Raw genomic sequence first — 13,245 nt, forward strand, 5'->3', positions numbered from 1 at the left:
TTGAAATCATTCATAGTTTTGAAAGTAAGTGAAGCTCCGCCCCCACCTTTGCCTCCTGTCAAAGGTCATCACTGATTAGAGGCGGGGCCTCTTCTTGACTCCGCCCATAATGCTGTCATTCAGTCATCACTGTGTGACCGGGGGTGCAAGGAGCGGCTGAGCTGGTCGTTGGGCGTGGCGGGGAACGGCGAGCGCTGATTCCAGGTCACAAGATGCACGGGAGGCAGCTCCGACTGTCTCTTCCACCTGGCTCTCATCCTCAACAACTTTTCTTTGGATTTCTCCCACATGCTACAGACGGAAGGTGAAGCCATGGGCACCCTAATGGGCCCCACGACACCTACCTTTCCATCTGCTCCTGGCACCACACCTCAGCTCTTTCTCTGCTGCATCGACAGCTGGTGCTGTCTCCTGCCATCTGTGGATCTTGTCAAGTTGCCGCTGAATTCAGCTCACCCTCATTTCTTACACTTTTCCGTTCCTAGGCCCCTCTGCCTCCATCTCAGGATGCGCACGATCTCAGTATTGTTGGGGTTAGAGCAACGCCATACAGACCCAGCAGTAAAGATCCAGGTTCGATTCCCGCTCCTGTCAGTGAGCAGTTTGTACGTTCTCCCCGTAACCACGTGGGCTTCCTCCGGGTGTCCCGGTTCCCTCCCACTTTCCAAAGACATACGGGGTAGGATCAGTGAGTTGTGAGCATGTAATATTGGCACTGGAAACATAGCGACACTTACGAGCTGCCCCCAGCTCATCCTCGCCTCGCTGATCTGATATGATGCAAACGTCACTTTCCACTGTCTGTTTCAACGTACACGTGAGGAAGGGTGTCAGCCTGAAACATCGACACTTCATTCCCTTCCATAGACGTCGCCTGACCTGCTGAGTTCCTCAAGCCTCTTGTATGTGTTATTTTGCATCTCCAGCATCTCTTGTGTAAAAAGAAATGTATCTACTATACAACAGTATGTATATTATCTGCTTTATACATAATCCTACACTACTTTGGCTGCCCCTCCTCCCACTGTCTCCTAGAAGGATTCCATTGGTCTCTATCAGTTTCTTGGTCTCTGCTGCATCTATTATCAAGGGACTCTCTGCTCTTGGACTTCTGAATTCTCCTCCTTCAGGAAGTGTGTCCTTCATGGAAGGACATCCTCACACATGTTATCTCTATTTCCTGCCTGTCTACACTCTACTCACCACCCAACAATCCACCTAACACTCCATCCAACACTCCATCCAACTCTCTACCCAACTACCCACCCAACACTCCACTCAACACTCCGCCCAACACAATCCACTCAACACTCCACCCAACAGTCTACCAAACACTCTACCCAGCAGTCCACCCAGCACTCCATGCAACACTCCACCGAACACTCCACGCAACTATCCATTCAACACTCCACCCAACTCTCTACCCAACACTCCACCCAACTATCCAACACTTCACCATGTTCCCAAACAGAAAAGGTCAAATTAATCTAATCTTGAACTTTCATCCAGCAAGCCTTCACTTCCAACACAACAGATCCCAACGGCAGCCACATCTTCCCCAGCCCTTTCTACTTTCTGCAGGAATCACCCTCTCTGTGACTCCCTTCTCCACTTGCCCATTTCTACCCCCCTTCACCCCACCTTTTCACCAACCACAGGAGATCCAGCACCTCTCCACTGCTCTCACGTCACCATCCAGGGTTTTAAGCAGCTTGTCCAGGTGAGGCACAGATTCACAGCACTGCCCCAACCTGGATGTCGCACCTCATGCCCCCAGTGTGGCCTCCTCTACTTCAGAGAAGGCCAAGTGCCGAGGAGGTGGCCACTTTGAGCACCTGGACTCTGTCTGTAATGACCACTTAGAGCTCCTGCTGGTGCATCACTTCAGCTCCCCTTCCCATTCCACTCTGATCTGTCTGCCGCTGGTCTCCTCCTCTGCCACACACAGACTGGAAGACAAGCCTCACATTCAGCTTGGGTGGCCTGTAATCGAGTGGTATGAATATTAGTTGGTCTAGTTTTAGGTGACTCGCTCCTCTGGTGTTCCACAGGCAGTATGATAGCACGGCGGTTAGCCTGGCGCAGTTACAACACCGATGACCCTGGTTCAGTTCCTGCTGCCGTCTGAAAGGAGTCTGTACACTCTTCACGTGGCCACGTGGATTTCCTCTGGGTGCTCCAGTTTCCTGCCACACACCACACACCTACCGGTGGGGGTTAGTAAGTTACGGGCGCGCTGCGCCGCTGCCAAAAGTCAGGTAACAGCACCATCCTCACTGATTTGATTTGACAAAAACGAAGCATTTCACTTGTACGTATGACAAATAAAACTGATCTAATCTTTCTTTCCAACTTCCAGCAGTCCACCTAGGGTGTCTCTTTTCCATTCCTCCCACCTGTCTGCTTTTCCTGAAACCCCTTCCTTTATTAGGGTCCACCCATCACCCCCCAATCTCTGTCTCACCTCTGGGTCCCTCCCGCTGCCTTTTGTACACTGGCCTTTCGGTCACGCTGTGGTGTCTCACCCTGGGACTTCCGCCATCCCTTCATCTGTACAGACTTTGGTCTTTCTCCCCAGACTCCCTGCTTTCTCCTGGATAGTTTCCTACACATGTCTACGGGGTTAAACAGGTGGTCAATTTCAAGATATTTGTGTGGTCTAAATGGCTATGAGATGGTGTAAAGATTTACTTCTGAAGTCAGTGGGGGTGAGGGGGAGGTGGTGATGCTTTATACAAAGTGAACAGAACCCCTCGGCTTTCGTTAACACATGGTGGTGAATTTATTATCTACAGGCAGGGTACCCGGTGTGGTGTTCTTCTCCTGTAGCCTATCCACTCCAAAGTTCAACATGTGCATTCAGAGATACTGTACGTGTGGTTACTTGAGTTACTGTCTACTTCCTGTCCGCTTGAACCAGTCTGGCCGTTCTCCTCTGACCTCACTCATTAACAAAGCGTTTTTGCCCACAGAACTGTCACATTCTGGAAATAAACTCTAGAGACTGTTCTGCGTGAAAATCCCAGGAAATCAGCAGTTTCTGAGATACTCAAACCACCCCATCTGGCACCAACAATCATTCCACAGTCAAAGTCACTTAGATCACATTTTCTTACCAGTCTGGTATTTGATCTGAATGAGCTGTCAGCGTAAGTGGTAGATGCGAGCTCGTTTTCAATGTTTAAGAGAAGTTTGGATATGTACATGGATGGGAAGGGTATGGAGCGGTAAGGACTGGGTGCAGGTCGATGGGCCTGGACAGATTAAGTGATTCAGCATGGACAAGATGGGCCAAAGGGTATGTTTCTGTGCTGTCCTTCTCTATGCTTCCATGACTCTATAACAAATAAACCTGCTTCAAATGTTTAGACGCTGTTGTGCATTGAGTTGCTGCCACGTGATTGGTTGATGTGCATTGTGAAGAAGGTGTACAGGTATAGCTAGTAAATTGGCTACTGAGTGTGCGCGTGTGTGTGTGTGTGTGTGCGTAGGTGTGCGCGTGCGCGCGAGTGAGTGTGCGCGCGCGCGTATGCATGTCGGTGCGCGCGCGCGCGCGCGGTGTCTCAGCACGCCACTTCCATAAGTTCCTGCAAAGCCCCGCAGTAATCATTCTAAGATGGGTCAAGGTAAGACAGGATTAATCAGAGTGAATTATCAACAGTCCCTGTGAGACGAGCTGCTGTTAGAGGTTGTTCAAGGAAGGAAAGCAAAGAGGAGTGATGATATTTAGAGGAAGATTCAAGATAGTTTGTTGTCATTCTTCCGTTCGCTCGTTATGTGCCGTGTCGTATGACGTGGGCGATCACGGTCTTTCTATTACCATGAGCGTTCTGGCAAATTTTTCTACAGAAGTGGTTTACCATTGCCTTCTTCTGGGCAGTGTCTTAACAAGACGGGTGGCCCCAGTCATTATCAATACTCTTCCGAGATTGTCTGCCTGGTGCCAGTGGTCGCATAACCAGGACTTGTGATATGCACCAGCTGCTCATACGACCACCTACCACCTGCTCCCGTGGCTTTGTGTGACCCTGATCAGGTGCTACACCTTGCCCAAGGGTGACCTGCAGGCTAGCGGAGGGAAGGAGCGCCTTACACCTCCTTTGGTAGAGACATATCTCCACCCCGTCACCCACCATTCTTCAGTACAGAAGTTTAAAGGAGAATGAATAGGTGGACAGATTCAGGCAAGAGTTCATTGATGGAGTCTAGTGAATGGATGACATGGAGATTGGGTAAGGGGGGAGAAATTCCCAAACCCACCTGGAGGGGCATATTGGTCTCCAGAACATCTCTCCAAGACAAAATGTAGCTCCACATCTTAGGAAGTAAAGTTCTGAGAACTAAAGCATAGTGCTGACGTTTAGACAAGCAAGAATGGACATGTGCTGAACAGGAGAGTGAATTGAGCAGAATTCTACATTGATAAAGCAACATAACTGTGCGAAATAAACACCGAAACACTCAGCAGGTCAACCAGCATTTGTGGAGAGAGACACTGAGTCTATGTTTCTGATTGAAAGCCCTTGGGACGGGAGACCAAATCTCAACTGGCCTTCTTTCCTTGTTTTCCCTATTCTGATGATGGGAAACATGGATTCTATTTTTCCTTGCACAGACTCTGCGTTTTCATAATTTTCCCTGTTTATTTCCAGCATCTCCTTGCTTTTGTGATTGTCATTTCCAGGAGACTGCTGGCTATGTCCAGCAGGTTGGGCAGTGTGAAGAACAGCCAATATTATAATGGGGACCTTATGGCGAACCTGGCCAGTCCAGATATAGACCAAAAAAGTGAGTTATCTGAGAACTAAATCCATCATTTAGTCCCAAGGCATGCTTGGATGGAAGAGAAGGTGTTGTTCCTCGAGACTGGGATTCACTGGATAGTGCAGGGGGCTACAAAATAAAAAGGTCAGAGTAACATTGGAATGGAGGGGGAAGGTGGGATGGAGGGAGAATGGGGGATGGGGAGGGAATGGGGGATGGGGAGGGAATGTGGGATGGAGAGGGAACTGGGGATGGAGGGGGAACTGGGGATGGAGGGGGAACTGGGGATGGAGAGGGAACTAGAAGCTCAGGGCTGCCCCTGTAGTTTGTGTGGGGCATCTATGATACCATCTGCCATGTTGCCCAAATGGCCCACTTCACCATGGAAGTCCTGTCAACATCACCCCTTAGCTGTGGGGGCTGAGAGTCCTCACTGATCGCGACCCACCCCATCTCACGCTACTACACACTCTCCTGGCTGAACCTGTCTCACATTGAACGTCTCCCCCCACCCCCCCCCCAACTCTACACTCACTCTCCAGATCAAAGATAGGGACCTGATCCGGCCCAAGCTACGCCTATTTATTTCTGAAGTACTTGAGTAATCCCTGTCTCTGTCCTGTTCTGGCCCAGTCCCTCAGTTCCTATTCTACACACACACACTCACACTCACACACTTACCCACTCTCACTCTCACGCTCACTCACTCACTCTCACTCCCACTCTTATCTACTATCACAATCTCACTTCTCTCACTCACTCTCATCCATTATCACTCTTACTCTCACTCTCACTCTGACTCTCACTCACTCTCACTCCCACTCTGACTCTCACTCACTCTGACTCTCACCCACTCTCACTCTGACTCTCACTCACTCTCACTCCCACTCTGACTCTCACTCACTCTCACTCCCACTCTGACTCTCACCCACTCAGTCGCACTCCTCTCACTCTCATCCACTATCACTCTCTCACTCACTCATTCTCACTCTCACACACTCTCACCTTCATTCTCTCTCACCCACACTCACACTCAGTCTCACCCTCACCGTCACTCCCGCTGATACTCACTCGGGGGCGGGGAGGAGTGCGCGGGGCGGGGGTAGGGCGAGGGTCGCGGAGCGGGGTGCGGGCTGTGGGGTGGCCGGTGTTGGGAGAGGAGGGATGGGCGCTCCGGGGCGAGGCGGGTCTCTCACTCACCTTGGCGCCGTGCAGCGCGGACATGACCTTCACCACGCTGGTGTTGCTGGTGAGCAGCCGCTTGAACCAAATCTCGATGGCGCCGTTGTTCTTCATGAAGCCGACATAGGCCAGGTATCCGGCCAGCAGGCAGAGGCTCTCCCACCAGCGGATCACGTTGTCCAGGAAGAAGACGATGAGCAGCATCAGGTCGAGGATGTAGAAGGAGACGTCGCGGAAGAGCGGCCACCAGGTGAGGTGCAGGATCTCGCGGGAGAAGACGGCGCACATGCCGATCACGAAGAGGATGTTGAAGACGGCTGACCCCACGATGGTGCCGATGCCCACGTTGCTGTGGGCGATGAAGACCCCGATGAGGGAGGTGAAGAGCTCGGGGGCCGAGCCCCCCGCCGCCATGAAGGTGGCTCCCGCCACGTCGTCCGAGATCTCCAGGCGCTCCGTGATCGTCCCCAGCGACGGCACGAAGAACTCGTCGCACACCAGCGCCAGAGCGATGAACATGTACACCATGCCGAGCACGTGCAGCAGCACCCAGCCCCGGCGCCGCTCCTCCACGCTGAACACGTCCACCGGGTACTCGCCCTTGGTGTGGCCGAGCGGCGGCTCCCGACTGCTACCCGACTCGTCGTCCCTGTCCGCTTCCCCGCCGTCCGGGGCAGCGGTCCCGGGAGCAGGGACGATCTCGTTACCCACAAGAATGCATCCTCTCAGTCGGGGCTTCTCCGACGCCGCCGGTTCTCTCGCCATCCCGCTCGTTCTGCCGGCGGCGCTGGTCTGGTTAGACGGAGCCGCGGTTGAATGGGGCCATAGTTCCGGGACTCTGGTTAAAGTGGACCCGGGCTGCCCGCTCCCGAGAACTTCTGTATTGGGGTTTCTTCGTCCTGGAAAGCTGGTATTGGGGTTCCTGGTTCCAAGAACCCCAGAAAGGGGTCTCCTTGTCCCAGGGTGTCTGGTGAAAGGGTTGCCGGTCCTGGAGTGTGCGGTGAAGGGGTTACCGGTCTTGAGGTGTCCAGTACTGGGGTTCCCGGTCTCGGGGTGTCCGGTATTGGGATTCCCGACCACATGGAGTCCGGTATTGGGGATCCCAGTCTCAGGGTATCCGGTGTTGGAGTTCCCGGCCCTAGGGAGTCCGGTGTTGGGGTTCCCGATCTCGGGGTGTCCGGTGTTGGGGCTCCTGGTCTCGGGGTGTGCGGTATTGGGGTTCCCGGTCTCGGTGTGTCCGGTATTGGGGCTCCCGGTCTCGGGGTGTCCGATGTTGGGGTTCCCGGCCCTAGGGAGTCCGGTGTTGGGGTTTCCGATCTCGGGGTGTCCGGTGTTGCGGTTCCCGGCCCTAGGGAGTCCGGTGTTGGGGTTCCCGGTCTCGGGGTGTCCGGTATTGGGGTTCCCGGTCTCGGGGTGTCCGGTGTTGGGGTTCTCGGGCCGGGGGTGTTCCGTGCGGGCGCTGCCAGGTCCCGTGACTTCAAGCAATCTCCGGCCGTAAGAGAAAAGGTTCTCTCCGGTCTTCGCTCTCCAAGGTGCTGAATCGGACCAGGTTCCGATGGGGAAGCGGGCCAGAGAGCAAATGGTCAGCGCCGAGAGCAGGAAGACCACCCGGTTCCAACTCAGCCTTCTCCTGCGACCCGGGTACATCCCGGCTCCGCCAAGTTCACGGGTCGGTGCCCAGTGCTGGAGATTTAAACCTCGCCCATCAGTGTTGCCCCGGCCGCGCTCCCCGTCCTGCGGTAGGAGGAGGTGACGCCCCGACCCTGCGTTACGGACACATTTCTAGGGACACTGGCTCAGAATCTGCCAGCTTTCGCCTTCTCGGTCTAGATAGATTAAGGAGCTGGTGAAGGCGGCAGGTTAAGCCGGGATCTGTAAGCAGATCTGTCTGCGCGCTTGCCCTGACCTCATCCTGTTGCCGGAGACGGGAGACGGCCCCCATGAGTGACAAAACCGAATGGCCGACGTTAACCAGGCTTCCACAATCTTGACTCATTTCTGAAAAGGAAAAGCGACTCAGGAATCGGTTTCTATGGAAACCGAAATAATTTACTCTCTGAATAATCGAACAACTCTAATCAGAATCCATTAAATATTCTGTAAAACAGCGAAGAATCCCGGTCCGCTTTCCGCGCTTGCTGTTCCTGTCCCGAGCCGGTCGCGCCTCCTCCCCCCCCCCCCCGGCTCCGGAGACGGGACGTACCAGACTCTCGGTTTGGAGCGGGTTTCTGCGGGCGGTCATGCTAACTGATCCCGTCACCTTCTGAAACTACAGAGCGGAATCGGCGTGGATTTGTGATTGGTTAACCTGTTGGAGTATTTTGAGATTGTGACTGGTAGAATGGATGGGGTGGGGTTGGTGAGGTTGCCCAGGGTCGCCGGGGGCCGGGGGCTTGGTGAGGGCATCGTCAGGCGATTGATCATCAGAGAGTTGGGGGCAGCTGCTCTTCCGTAGGCTGAGAGTTGGCGGATGACGAACAGGTGCGAGCGATTGTTGTCAGCGGCAGTTCGCTAATGAATGAAGCTCGATGCGAAAGTAAGCAACCAACCTGACTGATGCACCTTCACAAATCGGGATCTCCATTAGACATAGGGGCAGAAATAGGCCATTTGGCCCATCGAGTCTGCTCCGCCATTCAATCATGGGCTGATCCTTTTTTCAATCTCCTCCTCAATCCCAGTTCCCGGCCTTCTCCCCATAACCTTTGCTGCTGTGTCCAATCAAGAACCCATCAATCTCTGCCTTAAATACACCCAACGACCTGACCTCCACGGCTGCATGTGGCAACAAATTCCACAAATTAACCACTCTTTGGCTAAACAAATTTCTCCGCATCTCTGTTTTGAAAGGGTGTCCCTCTATTCTGAGCCTGTGCCCTCTTGTCCCAGACTCTCCCACCATGGGAAACATCCTTTCCACATCAACTCCTGTCGATGCCTTTTAACATTCGAAAGGTTTCAATGAGATCCACCCTCATCCTTCTGAATTCCAATGAGTACAGACCCAGAGCCATCAAACGTTCTTCGTATGATAACCCTTTCATTCCTGGAATCATCCTTGTGAAACTTCATCTTTTCTAAGATGAGGAGCCCAAAACTGTTCACAATACTCAAGGTGAGGCCTCACCAATGCCTTATAAATTCTCAGCATCACATCCTTGCTCTTATATTCTAGACCTTTTGAAATGAATGCTAACATGATCCATATCCCCCCATTCCCAGCATACAGTCCATATCCCCCCATTCTCAGCACGCAGTTCATATCCCCCATTCCCAGCATGCGGTCCATATCCCCCCCCATTCCCAGCATACAGTCCATATCCCCCCATTCCCAGCACATGGTCCATAGCCCCCCATTCCCAGCATACAGTCCATATCTCCCATTCCCAGCATGCAGTCCATATCTCCAATTCCCAACACATGATCCACATCCCCCATTCCCAGCACATGGTCCATATCCCCCCATTCATAGAAACATAGAAAATAGGTGCAGGAGTAGGCCATTCGGCCCTTCGAGCCTGCACCGCCATTCAGTATGATCATGGCTGATCATCCAACTCAGAACCCTGTACCAGCCTTTCCTCCATACCCCCTGATCCCTTTAGCCACAAGGGCCATATCTAACTCCCTCTTAAATATAGCCAATGAACTGGCCTCAACTGTTTCCTGTGGCAGAGAATTCCACAGATTCACCACTCTCTGTGTGAAGAAGTTTTTCCTAATCTCGGTCCAAAAAGGCTTCCCCTTTATCCTCAAACTGTGACCCCTCGTTCTGGACTTCCCCAACATCGGGAACAATCTTCCTGCATCTAGCCTGTCCAATCCCTTTAGGATTTTATATGTTTCAATAAGATCCTCCCTCAATCTTCTAAATTCCAACAAGTATAAGCCTAGTCGATCCAGTCTTTCTTCATATGAAAGTCCTGCCATCCCAGGAATCAATCTGGTGAACTTTCTTTGTACTCCGTCTATGGCAAGGATGTCTCTCCTCAGATTAGGGGATCAAAACTGCACACAATACTCCAGGTGTGGTCTCACCAAGGCCTTGTACAACTGCAGTAGTACCTCCCTGCTCCTGTACGCGAATCCTCTTGCTATGAATGCCAGCATACCATTCACTTTTTTCACCGCCTGCTGTACCTGCATGCCCACTTTCACCGACTGGTGTATAATGACACCCAGGTCTCGTTGCACCTCCCCTTTTCCTAATCAGCCACCATTCGGATAATAATCTGTTTTCCTGTTTTTGCCACCAAAGTGGATAACCTCACATTTATCCACATTAAATTGCATCTGTCATGAATTTGCCCACTCACTTAACCTACCCAATTCACCCTGCATCCTCTTAGCATCCTCCTCACAGCTAACAATGCTGCCCAGCTTCGTGTCATCTGCAAACATGGAGATGCTGCATTTAATTCCCTCATCTAAGTCATTAATATATATTGTAAATAACTGGGGTCCCAGCACTGAGCCTTGCGGTACCCCACTAGTCACTGCCTGCCATTCTGAAAAGGTCCTGTTTATTTCCACTCTTTGCTTTCTGTCTGCCAACCAATTCTCTATCCACATTAATACCTTACCCCCAATACCATGTGCTTTAAGTTTGCGCACTAATCTCCTGTGTGGGACCTTGTCAAAAGCCTTTTGAAAATCCAAATATACCACATCCACTGGTTCTCCCCTATCCACTCTACTAGTTACATCCTCAAAACATTCTATGAGATTCGTCAGATTTGATTTTCCTTTCACAAATCCATGCTGACTTTGTCCGATGATTTCACCGCTTTCCAAATATGCTGTTATCACATCTTTGATAACTGACTCTAGCATTTTCCCCACCACCAATGTTAGGCTAACCAGTCTATAATTCCCCGGTTTCTCTCTCCCTCCTTTTTTAAAAAGTGGGGTTACATTAGCCACCCTCCAATCCTCAGGAACTAGTCCAGAATCTAACGAGTTTTGAAAAATTATCACTAATGCATCCACTATTTCTTGGGCTACTTCCGTAAGCACTCTGGGATGCAGACCATCTGGCCCTGGGGACGTATCTGCCTTTAATCCCTTCAGTTTACCTAACACCACTTCCCTACTAACATGTATTTCCCTCAGTTCCTCCATCTCACTGGACCCTCTGTCCCCTACTATTTCCAGAAGATTATTTATGTCCTCCTTAGTGAAGACAGAACCAAAGTAATTATTCAATTGGTCTGCCATGTCCTTGCTCCCCATAATCAATTCACCTGTTTCTGTCTGTAGGGGACCTACATTTGTCTTAACCAATCTTTTTCTTTTCACATATCTATAAAAACTTTTACAGTCAGTTTTTATGTTCCCTGCCAGTTTTCACTCATAATCTTTTTTCCTCTTCCTAATTAAGCCCTTTGTCCTCCTCTGCTGGACTCTGAATTTCTCGCAGTCCTCAGGCGAGCCACTTTTTCTGGCTAATTTGTATGCTTCTTCTTTGGAATTGATACTATCCCTAATTTCCCTTGTCAGCCACAGGTGCACTACCTTCCCTGATTTATTCTTTTGCCAAACTGGGATGAACAATTGTTGTAGTTCATCCATGCGATCTTTAAATGCTTGCCATTGCATATCCACCGTCAACCCTTTAAGTGTCATTTGCCAGTCTATCTTAGCTAATTCACGTCTCATACCTTCAAAATAACCCTTCTTTAAGTTCAGAACCTTTGTTTCTGAATTAACTATGTCACTCTCCATCTTAATGAAGAATTCCACCATATTATGGTCACTCTTACCCAAGGGGCCTCTCACGACAAGATTGCTAATTAACCCTTCCTCATTGCTCAATACCCAGTCTAGAATAGCCTGCTCTCTAGTTGGTTCCACGATATGTTGGTTCAAAAAACCATCCCGCATACATTCCAAGAAATCCTCTTCTTCAGCACCTTTACCAATTTGGTTCACCCAGTCTATATGTAGATTGAAGTCACCCATTATAACTGCTGTTCCTTTATTGCACACGTTTCTAATTTCCTGTTTAATACCATCCCCAACCTCACTACTACTGTTAGGTGGCCTGTACACAACTCCCACCAGTGTTTTCTGCCCCTTAGTGTCATGCAGTTCCACCCATATCAATTTCATATCCTCCCGGCTAATGTCCTTCCTTTCTATTGCGTTAATCTCCTCTCTAACCAGCAATGCTACCCGACCTCCTTTTCTTTCATCTCTATCCCTCCTGAATATTGAATATCCCTGAATTTTGAGCTCCCATCCTTGGTCACCCTGGAGCCATGCCGGACCATATCCCCCCATTCCCAGCACGTGGTCCATATGCCCCCATTCCCTGCATGTTCGTATGCTGTCTAAATGTTGTTATCATACCTGTTTCCACACTCCAATCTCCCCCCACCACGCACTATGCTACCTGCGTATAAAAACAAAGTGCCTTGCATATCTCCAAAGCTCTTTTAAAGTCTCCTTACTCTCCTTTAAAGTATGGCCTCTTGTATTAGACATGTCCACCCTGAGAAAGAGACTCTGTCTAACCTATCTTTGCCTCTCATAATTTTGTAAACTTCTGTCAGTTCTCCCTTCTGCCGCTGTTGTTCCTGTGAAAGCAATCCAAGTTTATTCAACCTCTCCTTATAGCTAATACTCTCTAATCCACGCAACATTCCAGTGAACCTCTTCTGCCCCCTTTCAATATCTCCACGCCCTTTCTGTAATATGGAGACCAGAATAACAGGCAGTACTCCAAATATAGCCTAACCAAAAAGTTTTCTATAACTGCAACATGACTCCCCAACTTTTAGATTCAACATCCTGACCAGTGAAGACTGATATATCGTATACCTTCTGTCTACTTGTCTTGTCACTTTCAGGGAGCTGTGGACTTTCACCCCAACATCCATCAGTGCTCCTCGGGGTCCTGTCATTGACTGCACACTTTCCACCTATTCTTGACTTCCCGAAGTGGAATAGGAACACCTTACTCTTATCTGGATTAAACTCAACCACCACACACACACACACACACACACACACACACACACACACACACCAGGAGTGTCATAGACCAGAGAGACTCCAGGAGTGTCGTAGACCAGAGAGTCTCCCAGGAGTGTTATAGACCAGAGAGACTCCAGGAGTGTCGTAGACCAGAGACCCCCCCCCCAGGAGTGTCGTAGACCAGAGAGTCTCCCAGGAGTGTCGTAGACCAGAGAGATTCCAGGAGTGTCGTAGACCAGAGAGTCTCCCAGGAGTGTCGTAGACCAGAGAGACCCCGGGAGTGTCATAGACCAGACAGACTCTGGGAGTGTTGTAGACCAG

At 50.6% G+C, this 13,245-nt stretch overlaps 1 protein-coding gene across 1 annotated transcript in view; it reads right to left on the bottom strand.

Moving 5' to 3' along the window:
• The window catches only part of slc24a1 (solute carrier family 24 member 1), a 53,443-nt gene extending 45,850 nt beyond the window's left edge, over positions 1-7,593 (bottom strand). Inside the window, exons 1-2 of the mRNA XM_063065105.1 lie at positions 5,965-7,593; positions 1,552-1,568 (exon numbers count right to left, since the gene is read on the bottom strand). Of these exons, the coding sequence (XP_062921175.1) occupies positions 1,552-1,568; positions 5,965-7,593 (1,646 nt within the window). The remainder of the gene's footprint in view (positions 1-1,551; positions 1,569-5,964) is intronic.
• Between the last annotated feature and the right edge of the window lie 5,652 nt (positions 7,594-13,245).

Source organism: Mobula hypostoma, chromosome 13 (assembly GCF_963921235.1).
Source record: "Mobula hypostoma chromosome 13, sMobHyp1.1, whole genome shotgun sequence".
In the NCBI taxonomy this organism is placed as follows: Eukaryota; Metazoa; Chordata; class Chondrichthyes; order Myliobatiformes; family Myliobatidae; genus Mobula; species Mobula hypostoma.